This window comes from Sus scrofa, chromosome 2 (assembly GCF_054392235.1).
Source record: "Sus scrofa isolate SSC_HxYL_T2T_F1_AM1 chromosome 2, Sscrofa_HxYL_maternal_Yorkshire_Landrace_v2.0, whole genome shotgun sequence".
NCBI lineage: Eukaryota > Metazoa > Chordata > Mammalia > Artiodactyla > Suidae > Sus > Sus scrofa.
Genome location: NC_139384.1, coordinates 11,058,425 through 11,071,232, shown reverse-complemented (window position 1 = coordinate 11,071,232; position 12,808 = coordinate 11,058,425). Strand labels below are relative to the sequence as shown.

Here is a 12,808-nt window from a genome sequence, read left to right as displayed (position 1 = left end):
TTTGTTTGTTTGTTGCTATTGTTTTGTTTTGACTCAGTGGCTAAGGACAAGGCTCTTATTTTAGAGTATAATAATGAGCAATTTGCTGTTACTCAACTCACCCCAGGTTACTCATCTTCGGAACCCCCTGTCTCTTCGTAATTTGCAAAGAACCAGTGTGACTCCAGTCAAGAAAAGATTAATTGTGAATTAGTGAAGAACTCCATAATTTTTTTTCAAGAGGTCTCACGGAAAATGCATTCTAATGAAGTCTTTTCCAGTACTCCTTTTCCCTACTTCTTCAATAAAGGGTGCAATTTGACCACAAGGTAACTCTTCCTTTCATAAAACCCAACCTGAGTTGACATGGACAAATATAGCCAGTCTGGGGAATGTAGGAAAGTAATGTTGAAAGTCCAGTTTATCTCAAGTTGGAGGAGATTGGCCCGAGTGAAGGGACTTCATCTGAAAGAAGGAAATACTCTAACTTTGGAAGCAGGCATAATGTTGATGGAGCAATAGCAAGACTCTTGATCTCCATGCTTTTATTTTCCCACCTGTAAAACAGAAATAATGTTCCCTAGCCCAAAGAGTAGCTGCAAGGATTAAATGACAATGCATCATTAAGAGGATTTACAGTAGCTCCTAGTTTATGATAAGCCCTCAGTAAATTATTATTATTTATCATTTATTAGCTCTTATCATTATATCTGTAGCATGATAATATAGGAGGAATTTTTCCTGTCTTTCAAGACTTGGTAATCAGGGTCCACTTCTGAAGGCAGAAGATGTACTCAACATTCTAAGCCCCCAAAATCAGTTGAGGGCTTGCTGAGAGGTGCTGTTATGGGTTGAATTGTATCCCCCCAAAAAGCTATGTTAGAGTCCTAATCCCCAGTATCTCATAATGGGACCTTATTTGGAAATGGGGTCTTCATAGAAGTAACCAAGTTAAAATGAGGTCATTAGGGTGGCCCCTATTCTGATGTGACTGGTGTTCCGAGAAAGAGGGAAATTTGGACACTGACATACACACAAGGAAGACTATGTGAAGACACATGGGGAAGCATCATGTGAAAACAGGGGACTGGAGCGATGCATCTACAAGCTATGAAATACCAAAGATTGCCAGAAAATCATCAGAAGCTAGGAAGAGGCAAGGGAGAATCCTTCTCCTACAGATTTCAGAGGACAATGACCTTGACTTTGGACTTTTGGCCTTCAGAACAGTAAGACAATAAACTTCTGTTGTTCTAAACCACGCTGTCTGTGATGCTTTGTTGCATCAGCCCTAGAAGACTAATACTGGTGCCTTTACACTAATGGACACTATACTCACCCCCTCCACCCCCACTTTTCTGGAGGCTGTCAGGTTTATGAAGAGAGGTTACCCTCTCACCTCAGCATCCTACAGTGAGAGTGTGGCATTTGAATGTGTCTACTCTCTGAAGATGAGGGAGAAGAGATATAGCTGTAAAGTTGGTGGGTGTCTTCAGGAAGAATCTCACTCCCCAGTGACAGTCTTTGAGACCTATGACTTTCTGGTCTGCCCCAGAACCTATGGAGCAAGAGCTAGCAATGCTAAGAGAAGGCATGGCTATGTGACCATGTAGAGGGGCCATGGACCACCTCTGGAGTTCAGAATTTTAAAGAGGTAGAAAAAAAGGATGCCACCACAGCCAGCAGACCCCAAAACTGGACACTAGAGAGAGATGAGATGGGAAGGCTCAAGCTTCCTAAGAAATGAAGCATGGAGCATAATGCATAGCAAAGCCTTTAACAAAACACTGCCAGTTGAAGGTCTGTAGGACAATGAGGCCAAATTACAAAAGAGGCCACAAATGCCTAAGAGAACTGCTCAGAATTGAGTAGCACACTATTGTGGCCAGTAGAAGTCTTAAAAGAAAAAAGTCCTCTTTAAAATAGTTCATATCCAATACAATCCCTATCAAAATACCAATGGCATTTTTCACTAAACTAAAACAAATAATTTTACAGTTTGTATGGAAAAAAACAATAGCCAAAACGATTTTGAGACAGAACAGAACTAGAGGGATTATCCTCCCTGATTTCAGACTATACTACAAAGCTATAGTAATCAACACAGCATGGTACTGGCACAAAAACAGACAGATTGGAGTTCCATCATGGCTCAGCAGAAACGAATCTGACTAGTATCTATGAGGATGCAGATTTGATCCCTGGACTTGCTCAGTGGGTTAAGGATCTGGCATTGCCATGAGCTGTGGTGTAGGTTGCAGATGCAGTGCAGATCTGGCATTGACCCCTAGCCTGGAAACCTCCATATGCTGTGGGTGTGGCCCTAAAAAGAAAAAAAAAAAGACAGATCAATGTAACAGGATATAAAACCCATGCTCTTATGTTTAATTAATCTATGACAAAGGAGGCAAGAATATACAATGGAAAAAAGACAGTCTCTTCAAATATGTATATTTTAACATTTTATAGTATGAACAGTTGTGAACATTGCATGCTGAAACTATATATTTGGGGGTGTGCTCTTGTTTTCCAGTTTTCCTCTGATGCTAATCCATGGATGTTCACTGTACAACTTCTCCCAAGCTGCTTTTATAACCAATATGGCTTCCAACCCATCCTTGATACCCCATTGTTTTTTGACGATGACAACACCCAAGATCATGTTAAGATCATCATATGAACATATGTCTCAGTGTATGGTGGCATCTCTTATAGTGCATACATTTTTGGGATATTTTCCACTTCCCCATCCCATGTCATAACACAGGGAATTAACACTGTATTTTCCCTGGTTAATTATGAAAATATTTCTTACTTTCTCTACTTCGACATGCTGTCATTGGCCTTGGCCTGATCTGCATACACAGATTAACACTTTATCCAACTTTCTCCTATTGTAGACTAAAAACTCTGTTCTTTTATTACTTTATTCTATTCTTTATTATTTACAGTAGTAATTCTTACTCATGCCTCTGCTTCTCATGTGTGTATATATTTCTTGTACAGATGGCTTCTGATTTTCTCCTTTTAAATCCAAACTTATTATTACAATAATATACAGACATCTAACTATTGTCTTCTAACATCTTCAGTCCTGAAATTTTACACAATGAAATAGATACTTTATTATAACTTTTTTTTTTTTTTTGCCCTTTATAGTACAATGAAAGTATTACTCTTGGCTGGAAGATAGTCAGACAGTCTTGGTTCTGCCACTAACTAGCTGTATGTGGTAAGCAAGTCGCTGCCCTTCTCTGAGTGTTAGTTATGTCAAGTGTAAAGTGAGAGGGCTAGACGAAATAAGTTCTAGGTGTTCTTATAAATATATCGCTCAAAATTTTAATATAACGCAATGGATCGAAGACTCTACTCTCTAACTTATTGCTATTCTTTTTTTTTTTTTTTAAGGGCTGCACCCACGGCATATGAAAGTTCCCAGGCTAGGGGTCACAGTGGAGCTACAGCTTCCGGCCTATACCACAACCACAGCAATGTGGGATCCAAGCCACATCTGCGAACTACACCACAGCTCACGGCAACTCTGGGCCCTTGACCCAGTGAGCGAGGCCAGGGATCAAACCCACATCTTCATGGATACTAGGCAGATTTGTTTCCACTGTGCCACAATGGGAACTCCTTATTGCTATTATTTTGACCTTTATAAGGATTACTATTTAAGTTTTATGTACAACACTTGATCTTCTGTGGCCTTAGCTAAGCTCATTTTCTAACCAGTATTTTTAACACAATGTTCTGGTGCACAGTCCTTGACTTTCAAAGAAGAGTTGTTTGTCACACTAGATATACAATAATTTCCCCTCCATAGTGTAAACACTGAGCTTCCCAGCTCTAAGTGAATCATTGCAGAAATGTCAACATATGAAAAATGCAATAAATAGAGACCGAGCTTTTAGAAGCCACAGGAATATGTGGATTCCCCAGAGACAACTAAGCAATGAACATGAGAAGTTTCCTGTACACATATACAAGGAAGGAATTAATCTACAGGAAGGAAAGCATTTTAAATTAAGACTTTCTTTGGGAATGGAGAGAGCAAGAGAAAGCCCATCACTGTGTTCAAGAACATGAAAAATTGAGCTGGCTATATAACTCAATATTTGAGATTAATTTCATGTAATAAAATTGCTTTCGATAACCAAAAATAGAGAGTATACTGTAGTCACCTGTATGTATTTGTCTTCTTTTTTTATCCTCATGTTTATGACTGCTAATTGCTAGCCTATTGCCAAGTTCCAAACTTTTGTCATCTTACAACTAGACAGAGAATGTGAGGCCATTATACACAGTGCTAAATTGTCTCTTTTTCTCATTAAAAAAAAACTGCTAGACAAAAAAGGGGTTTACACTTTAAAAAACTGAACCCTCTTTAAACTTTTATTCCATACAGTATTTATACGTTATTTCATTTTACAATTTCCAAGTATAATTTTTTTTTAAATATACACCTTTATTATTTAGTTTTCCACTTGAGAAATATACTTTCCAAATAGAAAATCATAAGATTCAGTCATATGACAACTAATTTTTTAGTCTACTTAGCATAGTTGTACAAACACCAGAATAGAATTCACTATTTGGCTCTCTTTGTAAACAGTGACTACAGAGCCTCTATTTTAATTTTATCCAAGCACAAAGAGATTTTCTTATATAATTCCTTATTATTTTTCTTCTTAGGGTTTTTGAAAGCCTTTACCTTATATTTGTATATATAAACTATTCTGAAATAGTTTCTGGAAGCCAATAGAAATGGAGCTTAGCTATTTCAAGAGATTTTACAGCCTTTATTCTTTCATGGCCTCCAAGGATGGACCATCAATCTAGTTCAAAGGAAGCCTTCTAAAGGAAGTGTTTTCTTCTTCATCCTTCATAAATCCATCTGGATCTTGAGGAACTGATACCGTTTGCAACTACACTGATTCAGCCTTAGAAACTCTTGCATTTATTTTGGGGGCAGGAGACTCCAGGCCTTTATATTTGAGAATTCTGGAAATATATAAACTTAACCAATTTACTTTTGTACATCCTGGTTCTCCTCAATGTTTTTTTCTTGGAAAACCTTGCCCTGCAGATATGATGCAAGAAGACCAAAATATCAGGACTTTTTTTGTTAAGGGCCATACCTGCAGCATATGGAAGATCCCAGGCTAGGGGACGAATTGGAACTACAGCTGAGGCCTACACCATAGCCACAGCAATGGTAGCATGGGACCCTTGACTCACTGAGTGAGGCCAGGGATGAACCCTGCATTCTTACGGAGACAACATCAGGTCCTTAACCCACTGAGCCATAATTGGAACTCCCTCTGGAGTTCTCTAGAGGTGCAGTAGGTTAAAGATCTGCCATTATTACTGCAGCAGCTTAGGTCACTACTGTGGCACAGGTTCAGTCCCTGACCCAAGAACTTCCACATGCCACAAGCAAGACCAAAGAAAAAAAAAAAAAAAAGACCAACATCTCTACTGACATTGTAGCAGCCTCATGGATTCCCCACTCCCAGCTCTCAATTCCCAAGGATTTCTCCACAAAAGAGAAAAGAATTTGCTCTAATGATGGAAAAACAATTCTTAATTGTTTGGTTGAGTTGAAGATTTTACTCACTCTTTTTTTCCAAAGAGAAATTGGAAAAACTGTATCCCTTCAATAGGAAAAAAAAAAACACATTCATGCAGTTGTCCTGAACTTTCCATGAGCCAAACCTTCTCCCAAAGAGGATCACTATCATGGATTTATTGGGGACTATGTATTGATTTGCATAAACAGGACTCCAATTTCTTCCTTGAAATATAAAACAGCGTCATGGGTAGCATGTTTGTCTCCATTTGAGACAGGCTGAGGGAGACCCAAGAGAAAGACAAGGCTCTACTTGCTCATCCAGACCCGTGTTCTGCCCTTACAGCTATCAGGTAACTGGTCAGGCTGGTCAAATCTTAGGGACAGTTAATACAGGGGCATTTTGCAAAATGTGGGCAGGATGTAGAGAAACCACAAGTGATAGAATAATATCCCAAATTTGTTAAGAGCAGAAGCAAATTGTAATCCTCTAAGCCTGAAGAGGCAAGTGAAAGGAGAGGTTCCCCAGACCTCAGGAGACAGAACCATACAGAGAAGCCCACTTTGATGGGAGTTAAGACCTTTGGTCAAGGGACCTGCCAATCCTTGGCAACATCACTGGGGGGAAACCGAGAGAATAAATCATTTGTCCTTTCTCTCCTACGGTCTTCCAGCTGGGTTTCTGTTGTTTGCAACCAGCTGGGGTGGGAGGGCAAGTGTTCCAGTTAATGAAATACATATAAAGATCAGCCCTCTGGGACACAATATACTGCAGAAGGATGGAGGGGAGGTCTGGAGAGGCAGGTAAAATACAGCCCTTCCCCGCCAGCTCTGGACCCCTGGAGGCTAACCCATGCAGACTGTATCATCTACTCTCCCTGTCTTATCCTTCCGGTGGTGTTCCACCGGTGAAATTGGAAGTCAGGAGAGAAAAGTCCCCTTTTGTGGTTATGGCTTTGGCAGTAGCTGATTTCCTCTATCCAGGGCCTCAGGTCCTATTAAGCATCCTGAGTCCTTGGCTACAGCTCTTAATTGCTGCAGGAGTATGGTTCCTGTCACTCACCCCTTTAAGGCTTAGGGGAAGTAATGGCTTCTCCCTGTAAACTGGTTCCCACACGTGTCCACACCCCTTTGGGTTCCCATGACCTGCCCATGTTTTCTGTAAATATTTCTTTCATTAATCTTCCTTTAGTTAAACACTTTATGACTGCCTTCTGTTTTCTGCTGGGACCCCAAGTGATACAATAATGCACCAAAGTTTGCATAAGCCATCAGCATGCCCGGAAGGACTGGGGTCACTGTGAAGAGACTGCATCTTGGGGGGATACTCACTTCTCTCTAGGTCACGAAGGGAAGATAACCCATTCACTGCTTCTCCTCAACAGGAGAATTAAAGTAACGAGTTCTCTATTCCCAGAAGTGTTTAGCACTGACAAGGATGCTGTAGAAGGGACGTGAGCATCATTTGGGGCTAAGGAGGATTAAATTAGACATACAGTCTTTATAATCTACTGAAATCTTTCAAGCCTCATATTCTTAGTCTTAGCAGTTACTTCAACCGAACAAATGGGTGTCTTATTTTCCGTCCCCTCAAGAGCAGGCGCTGACATGAGGATTTGGATATTGTAACAGAATGGAAAAGTGATACAAGAAAAGAGGAAAGCCAATAAAGTATGCATTACTTAGTGGGTTCCTGTTACAGGGAACAGGGGCTCAATCTTTTTGAGGACTTTCCAAGTGAGAAACGAAACACACTTTAGGATAATCCCTTCAGAGGTAAGGAGGCTAGAGTGATTACCCAGAAATACCCACCTTTCATTTATTAAGAAAAGTTCTGGCAGAGAATTCCTGTTGTGGCTCAGTGGTAATGAACTAGTATCCATGAGGACTCAGGCTCAATCCCTGGCCTCTGTCAGTGGGTTAAAGGATCCGGCATTACTGGAAGCTGTGGCATAGGCCACAGACAGCAGCTCAGATCCCAAGTTCCTGTGGCTGTGCACAACAAAATGGAGTCACTTATGTCAAAGATCTAAGATGAAACTGGAGGCATCAGCGAAGCAGAACTTGCATCCGTCTACACCAATGCAATATAAATTTTTGAACTAGCCATCCTAGTTCATCCCCAGAACTTTTCTTTTTTCTTTTTTTTTTTTTTTGTCTTTTTGTCTTTTATTGTTGTTGTTGTTGCTATTTCTTGGGCCGCTCCCGCGGCACATGGAGGTTCCCAGGCCAGGGGTTGAATCGGAGCCGTAGCCACCGGCCTACGCCAGAGCCACAGCAACGCAGGATCCAAGCCGCGTCTGCAACCTACACCACAGCTCGCGGCAACGCCGGATCGTTAACCCACTGAGTAAGTGCAGGGACCGAACCCGCAACCTCATGGTTCCTAGTCGGATTCGTTAACCACTGCGCCACGATGGGAACTCCAGAACTTGTTTTCTTACTCGCTGGAAACTATAGTCAACAAAAATTCAGTTTACTATCAAGAAGAAAAAAAAAGGGGGAAGTATGTTTGAGCCAAACTGAGAACTATAACCCAGGAAGCAGATTCTCAGAAAGCTCTGAGAACTGTTCGGCCTGTTAGAAGACGAAGGCATAGTCAAATACATCTTTGAGACAAAGGATCGCACATTAAAATGACATTCTGATATTTTACATTGTGAAATAAAAGTCGTATTTTATGGCAAGACATAAACACTTTATGACTTTATAAGAAAAAATTAAACATAAAAATTCTTCTCTGCTCTTTGGCCTCCCCTCTCCCCCATTGTGCTTTGTGTGTGTGCATTCTGCATCAGTCAGACCTCCGCCATCGGCCAGCACACCTGCTCAACCATAAAAAGCAGCATTCTCCTAACAGCAACAAGACAACTCCTGAGGCTGCCTGGGCGAGGGCTTTAAGGGACGCAGGAAGAGAGTGCACAGCACACGAGTCTTGTTAGGCGTGCAGATGGCCCTGCGTGGCTTCGGAGGTGGTGCTGAGTGGGTGCCGGCTCTTCTCACTGACAAGGAGGACTCTGCGGTATCGTCCCGCCTCCCAGGCCCTTTACCTTGCTGATCCGGGGCGTCACCTTTGAGAGACATCCACACAGTCAGGGGAAAAGACTAAAGGTTAGATTGTAAGAAAAGAAAATAGAAGCCATGCTTCGAAGACCTGTATTTCAGGTGCTTCATCAGTTTGTAAGACATGAATCCGAACTAGCTGGCAGTTTGGTTCTTGAAAGATCTCTGAATTGTGTGCAGTTACTTGGTCAAGTAGGTCAGACCCTGTCATGAGGCAGGTGGAAGGAAAAAATCCAGCCACAATGTTTTCTCTAGCAACAAATGAGATGTGGTGATGGGGGGAACTGAAGCATACCAAATGGGTGATGTCAGTCCAAAGACAGCATGGCACAGAATTTCAGTATTCCGACCAGGCCGCCGAGATGAGGCATACCAAGATATGAAAAAGGGTCTTGAGTTTACATGGAAAGGAAAGTAGACTATGGTGAATGCATGGATTAAAATAATGTGAGACCACAAGCAACAATGATTATAGCTGATAACATTATATTTCTGAGTGACCAGGTGAAAGAGAAGGCATAGAATGGACAGTTCTTCTTTGGCCATAGTTTGATACAGTCTCATTTCCAAATCATGATAGTCTTTATATCTTCTAAGGACAAGAATTACAATACTCATATATATATATATATATATATATAGAGAGAGAGAGAGAGAGAGAGAGAGAGAGAGAGTGAGAGAGAGAGAGACAACTCCTGGAGTTCCCCTTGTGGCTCAGGGAATTGAGAACCCGACTAGTATCCATGAGGATGCGAACTTGATCCCCGGCCTCTCTCAGTGGGTTAAGGATCCGGTGTGGCTGTGACTGTGGTGTAGGCCGGCAGCTGCAGCTCCGATTCGACCCCTAGCCTAGGAACTTCCATATGCAGCAAGTGAAGCCTTGGAAAAAAAAAAAAAAAAAAAAAGACAACTCCTTAAAGATGACATTCATTCCTGGATCTTATAAGGGGTCACCTGACCCACCAGTACTATGCGTAGATCTGGATTGTGCAAACAGTCAATAATACATCATTTGATGTACAGACCTCTGTCTCAAAAAAAATTATATAAACTGTGTCTCAAATTTTAACAGGCGGAACAATTCTCAGAGTTTTCTGAAATGCTCTTCCCAGGTTATAATCCTCAGATTTGGCTCCAAGAAAATTTTCCAATTCTTTCTTAGATCAACTGACCAATTTTTTATTGACAACATAAAGGTCACCAAGGATACACAGTCCAGGTAAGGACACACAAAGTGAGCAGCCAGTCACCATGACCCCCTACAGAGCTGTGAAAGGATACTGTTCTTTTAAGAAGTTACATTGTGGGAGTTCCCATCATGGCTCAGTGATTAATGAACGCAAATATGATCCATGAGGATGCGGGTTTGGTCCCTGGCCTTGCTCAGTGGGTATCCAGCGTTGCCATAAGCTGTGGTGTAGGTCACAGACATGGTTTGGATCCTGTTTTGCTGTGGCGTAGGCCAGTGGCTACAGCTCTGATTCCACCCCTAGTCTGGAAACCACCATATGCCACGGGTGCAGCCCTAAAAAAAAAAAAAAAAGAAAAGAAAAGAAAAGAAAAGAAAAAGAACAAGTTACATTGCAGAGTTCCCACTGTGGTGCAATGGGATTGGCAGCATCTCTGCAGCATCAGGATGCAGGTTGGATCCCCAGCAGGCACAGTGAGGTAAAGGATCCAGCATTGTCACAACTGCAATGTACATCAAAACTGTGGCTGGGATCTGATACTGAAAGGGTTGGAGTAGGATAATTACACAGGGAGTTGTAGAAGTCCCAATACCTAGGGAACTTTGGGAGATCACTGTAAATTAATAATTGCTCAAGAAAAGACATCTGAACATGGAACTTTGTAGAATGAAGCAGACTTGCTTAACTATAAACCAAAAGTAAAAGCGTGAGCTATGCTTCAGATCATTAAGTCCTTAAGTGAAAGGCAAACGGGACCTGCATTCAAGTTCAATAAGATAATGATGCTTAGGACCAAGGATAGGAATTTAAGGGAGAGATGACATTCCAAAGTAGTAGACCCTCATTATACAGAAACCTGAGATGATTCAATATATTTTAACAATTTTTACCACCCTTCTGCTGATTTGAACAATAGCCATGATAGTCCTAGTCCTACAGGAGGAGCTAGTGACGCAAGCCTGGTGTCTGCTTGAATAAGGAAGAGGTGGTCTTTTCCCCCTCCCCACTTTCCTTGGATTGTAAAACTGTAGCCCCCCTAATCCTCGAGGCAAAGCCTCCTTGCCTGCCCGCTTGCATCCCTCACAAGTGTCTTAATAAATATTGTTTCCACTCTTTGACAATTATGAATTGTGCTGCTATGAACATTCCTAAATATGTTTGTGTGTGGACGTGTATTTTCATTTCACTTAGGTTACATGATACCTCATGTTTAACATTTTGAGGATTATTACAAGCAATTTGAACAGGGAAGGCAATTTCTCGAATAACAGGTAAGAGGTATCATGGAGCTATACTAACCCATCTTTCAGAAATGATTTCATATGGTAACGTTCCACTTCATGTGGTTTATGTGGTTTTAACTTTTACATCTCATAAGGAAACTTTGTATAATTGCAGGAAATTGTTGAAATGTGATTGTGCTTGCCATTTACGCAGAAAAAAATTGCAACATCACTGTCAATATTTAATATCGTTTGAAACAATTTCAAAAAAACAAAGCCCAACAGAAATCCCAAGACTTTTGGAAAAACTTCATGACTAAACCATCACTGTGCAGCATGCCTCGTGAAAAATGTCAAGAAATCAGCCTTTTTGCCTTTTGTGTCCTAGCTTGACTATTCTTCTTCTTCCAGGCCCTGGTCTTGTTTACATCTTGATTCCTTCTGTATGTTTTAGTTGATGGCCTTCCACCTCTAAGACCCCTCTGAAATGGAAAGACGTCTGAGCTGGTAACTGGAGAGGGAGGTTTAAGCCTAGGCCCATCATCCCTGGCTGTGCCCCTGGCAGCACAAGTCAGGTCCCTCAACTTTTCTGTTTCTCACTTTCTTCACTGGTGTAATGAGAGACTCATCTGTGAAACTGAAAGATGTTTAAAGCTCAGTGATCTTAATTCTAGCTCTAGACGTCTAAGATTTTACAAACCTATTGTGGCGCTTTTCCATGAATTTTGAGGTCCTTTTTATAAGGGCATTAATTTCATTCATGAGGACCCTACCCTTGTGACCTAATAATCACCTTTCAAAGACCCTACCTCCAAACACTATCACTGTGGAGATGAGGTTCTAACATGTGAATTGCAGAGGAAACGCCAACTTTTGGTCTATAGCAATACCAAAGAAAAGATTGGTAAATTTTACTACAGAACAATTTTTAATTTGCATGATAAAAAAAAAAACCACCAAAAACAAAGTCAGAAAACCATTGCCAAACTTGAAGAAAATACATCACAGGTGAAGAGCTAACATCCCAAATATAGCAAAGAACTCTTAAAATTGACTAAGATCCAGAAATTTGTCCCCCCAAAAATGGATAAAGACATGAGGTTTGGCTCCATCTACCTTTTCTTATTTCTTTCAACGTCTTTCAACCACAAAATGCTTCAGCCACTATTATCCAACCCAAGATATGTCCTACGCCGTCTCTCCCCCATGCCTTTGCCAGCCTCCATAATCTCTGCTTGTGATAACATTCTTCCCACTCACTTTTTTACAAAGTTCTTGCCAACCCATCAATTTCACTTGTTCACCCAGCCAGCATTTGCTTCGTGCCCATTACATGCCAGTAGGAATATAAACATGACTCTCCTGGACTATTCCATCAAGATCCTCATTGTCTAGTACAGCGGTTCTTATACCCTTGGCCTGTGCAGTTCACATGATGTCCATCATGGATGCATCTGGACCCATGCCTGCCCACTCCTGGGGGTTTTCTGATTTTCTATAGATCTGACATAGACAAAAATAGGCTTCGTGTGAATTGTGATTCTCCTGTCACTTGTCATGACTCCCCTTTTCCCATGCAGTTTATTGATTTCAAAATTCCACCTTCCATTTGAAGTCTTCCCTAATCTCTTCAAACCCTGTAAATCAGTCTCACCTCAGTTATCCTGCAAGGGACTCTTGTTTCTCTACCATGGCATTTTTGTCATTCTGCCTTGCCTTACAGCCACGGACAGTACCCTTGCATGCCCTGTTCATTCCTGTGTCTCCCAGAGCACAACCCT

General features: G+C 41.2%; 1 protein-coding gene and 1 pseudogene across 3 annotated transcripts in view; both read left to right on the top strand.

The window, feature by feature from the left end:
• Positions 1-307, top strand: part of LOC146405093 (membrane-spanning 4-domains subfamily A member 12-like) — a 28,626-nt gene extending 28,319 nt beyond the window's left edge. For all 3 annotated transcript variants that reach the window (XM_085011004.1, XM_085011006.1, XM_085011005.1), the window contains one exon: positions 107-307. In XM_085011004.1, coding sequence (XP_084867130.1) covers positions 107-141 — 35 coding nt within the window. In that variant the 3' untranslated portion in view covers positions 142-307. The remainder of the gene's footprint in view (positions 1-106) is intronic.
• Positions 308-8,692: 8,385 nt separating this feature from the next.
• On the top strand, positions 8,693-9,138 carry LOC106509339 (single-stranded DNA-binding protein, mitochondrial pseudogene; annotated as a pseudogene).
• The last annotated feature ends 3,670 nt before the right edge of the window (positions 9,139-12,808 follow it).